The sequence below is a fragment of the Octodon degus genome, unplaced genomic scaffold, assembly GCF_000260255.1.
Source record: "Octodon degus isolate 3935 unplaced genomic scaffold, OctDeg1.0 scaffold00223, whole genome shotgun sequence".
Lineage (NCBI taxonomy): Eukaryota > Metazoa > Chordata > Mammalia > Rodentia > Octodontidae > Octodon > Octodon degus.
The window spans coordinates 2071581-2074434 of record NW_004524799.1 but is presented as its reverse complement, the minus strand read 5'-3'; the positions used below and the strand labels follow the sequence as shown (position 1 = coordinate 2074434).

Sequence of the window (2854 nt, the reverse complement as noted above, 5' to 3'; positions counted from 1 at the left end):
GGTCCCTGTGCTTTGCTTAGCTTGTTCTAAGTAGGTGCTTTAGACCACTGAGCCATCTCACCAGCCCCGAAGGAAATTATTTCTGAAGAACCCATAATAGGTGGGAATATTTTTTTTTGGGGGGGGGAGATTATCTCTGAGGATTAGCTCTAATTATCCCTTTGTTATTGTCACATAATAAACTTTCAGAATATGGTACTAGGGAAATGAGAAAAGATTCTCTCTCCCTGAAGTTAGGATACTTCATGTGTCACCTAGTCAAAAGGCTGGAAAAATCAAAGTATCCCTGGCTTTGCTACTTGGTACTTCACAAAGCACCATTACTTGGTACTATCATGTTTCCCCTTTTATAAGTTAGAAAAAGTTTTCTTTATTTTTAATATAAATATTTTGTTAAAGTAAAAGACACAAGAGCCTTTGTTGTTGGTTGGTAGCATTTCAGTTGCATTTTCTCTTTGGAATCTTCTCCCCATGAACTGCAGCCAGTGCATTATGAAGAGAAGAACTGGTGTGAGGAGCAGTATTCTGGGGGCTGCTATACAGCCTACTTCCCACCCGGGATCATGACCCAATATGGAAGGTACTGCGCACCGATTAATGCAAGACCTGCACCACATCTAAGAGAAACAGTGCTCAGTGAGAATTCCAGAAACAGCATTCCTATTTGTAATGTTCCGGATAGCAATCCTAATTAACAAATCAGTTCCAGTGGGTTGGAGTGAAGGCCTCTGGGATGGGATTGGGATTGGGATGTGCAGTAGGAGAGTTTATAAAAGTGACTGCAGGCTTGGCAAGAGTCAGTTTTGAGAAAGTTGGAGAAGACAGTTAGCTATTTGGTCCAGCTCTTCTTTGATTCTCTTTGGTAGGACCCCTTTATAAGAAGTCTCACTTACTTGCCCTCACCCTGTCCCTCCAAAAGTTGAGAGAAACTATATGGGTGATGTTATTTAATGAGGCACACCATATAATCCTTCAGTTGTCTCTTCTGCCAGAAATGAGTCAGTCTCTGTCTTCCACTTGCCACAGTAGTACCTACTGATGTACTGGCAATGCCTGCAAGGCTGGGCTCTGTGGCTCTATGTGTGATCTCTCTCTCTCTCTCTCTCTCTCTCTCTCTCTCTCTCTCTGGCGGAATCAGGAATTGAACTCAGGCCCTTGCACTTGCCAGGGAAGCACTTATTCTACTGAGTCAACTCCCTGGCCCCATATGTGTGATCTCAAAAAGAAGGCAACCTTCAGAAAAACACTGTGGGGAATAAAATGGACTGCAAACAGGGAACACAGCCAAGAGATCCAATTGTGGATTAGATGAATGTTTTCATGTTCTGACTCTGGCTTTCTTGGAAAAGGTCAACATTTAGTGACTGATGATCTGCCAGTTTCTGTCTCCCTGGCTTTACTGTTGAGATGCTGGCGTACAGACTGGGGAAGCAAAAGATAGGCTAACCTTTTATTATCGCCTGTGTAACATGGGTATTTTGTGAATAATTTGAGTTTCTTCGTGTTATCAGAGTAAAGGCAGTAAAGCCTCATTTCCTCTCAGCACCTTGCCATGTAATCTGTGTGACCTTTTTGTTCCCTTGAAGAGTGATTCGCCAGCCAGTGGGCAGGATTTACTTTGCTGGCACAGAGACTGCCACACAATGGAGCGGTTACATGGAGGGAGCAGTTGAGGCTGGAGAACGGGCAGCTAGAGAGGTAAGCTAAGGCACGCTTACTCCTGAGTCAGGGCAGTGTTTTTAGCCTCTGGGATTTTTAGTTCTTTTTTTTTTTTTTTTGGTTCTTTTTTTAAAATGGATTCATAACATGTTTGTGAGGCTGCATGTTTGGGTTCTTTTCAATGACGCACCATAATTATACATATTTTTGGAATACAGTGTGAAATGTCCATGCATGTATATGCATACAGTGATCAGATTAGAGTAATCAACATTTGCTTCACAGCAAGCATTTATCATTTATTTAGAACATTGAAAATCCCTTTATGTAGCTATTTTGAAATATGCTATAATTATTGTTAACTATACTGTCCCTACAGTGCTATAGTACTCTAGAACTTATTCCTTCTCTCAAACTGTATTTTGGTGCGCACTATCCATCTTCTCACTATCCCTTCTCCCTCCTACTATGTTCAGGCTGTGTTCTATTCTCTACTTCAATAAGATCAGCTTTATCAACTCTTTTCATGTGAATAAGAACATTCAGCATGTATCTTTCTGTGGCTGGCTTATTTCAATTAATGTCCTTTATGTTCATCTATATTGTCACATATGATTTCATTCTTCTTTCAGGCCAGTATATTTCTTTAGCCATTAATCTATTTAGTTCTTGATACTGAAAGAATCTATATATCCATTTCTTTGCCCCTCACTCATGGGGCTCATCTATGAACATAGTACTTTAAATCTGTTAAAACTATATAACCTTATTTCATAAAACCATGGTCATTTTCTTTCAGGTTTTGAATGCTCTTGGGAAGGTGGCCAAGAAGGATATATGGGTAGAAGAACCTGAGTTTAAGGTATATCTAACTGCTCCATCTCTGTAGACTAATAACAGCACATAAAACTAGTTTATCTCCCTTCTTTTAACTTCTGATTTCATTATAGATATAATGATTGAGATGTCCATGAACATAGTACAGACTGGTTTTGTTTCTCCCTGTTGGAGTAAGTTTTCTGTTAATGAATGTGTTTGTTCATCCAGGATGTTCCATCAGTAGAGATCACCCATACCTTCTTGGAGAGGAACCTGCCTTCTGTGCCTGGCCTCCTGAAGATCATTGGGATGTCAGCTTCTCTAACCGCCTTCTGGTTTGTGTTGCACAAGTACAAGCTACTGCCACAGTCCTGAA

At 40.5% G+C, this 2854-nt stretch overlaps 1 protein-coding gene across 1 annotated transcript in view; it reads left to right on the top strand.

Annotated features, from left to right (window-relative positions):
• The window catches only part of Maoa (monoamine oxidase A), a 90492-nt gene extending 87639 nt beyond the window's left edge, over positions 1–2853 (top strand). Inside the window, exons 10-13 of the mRNA XM_004645316.2 lie at positions 483–580; positions 1587–1698; positions 2459–2521; positions 2707–2853. Coding sequence (XP_004645373.1) covers positions 483–580; positions 1587–1698; positions 2459–2521; positions 2707–2853 — 420 coding nt within the window. The remainder of the gene's footprint in view (positions 1–482; positions 581–1586; positions 1699–2458; positions 2522–2706) is intronic.
• Position 2854: the final 1 nt, after the last annotated feature.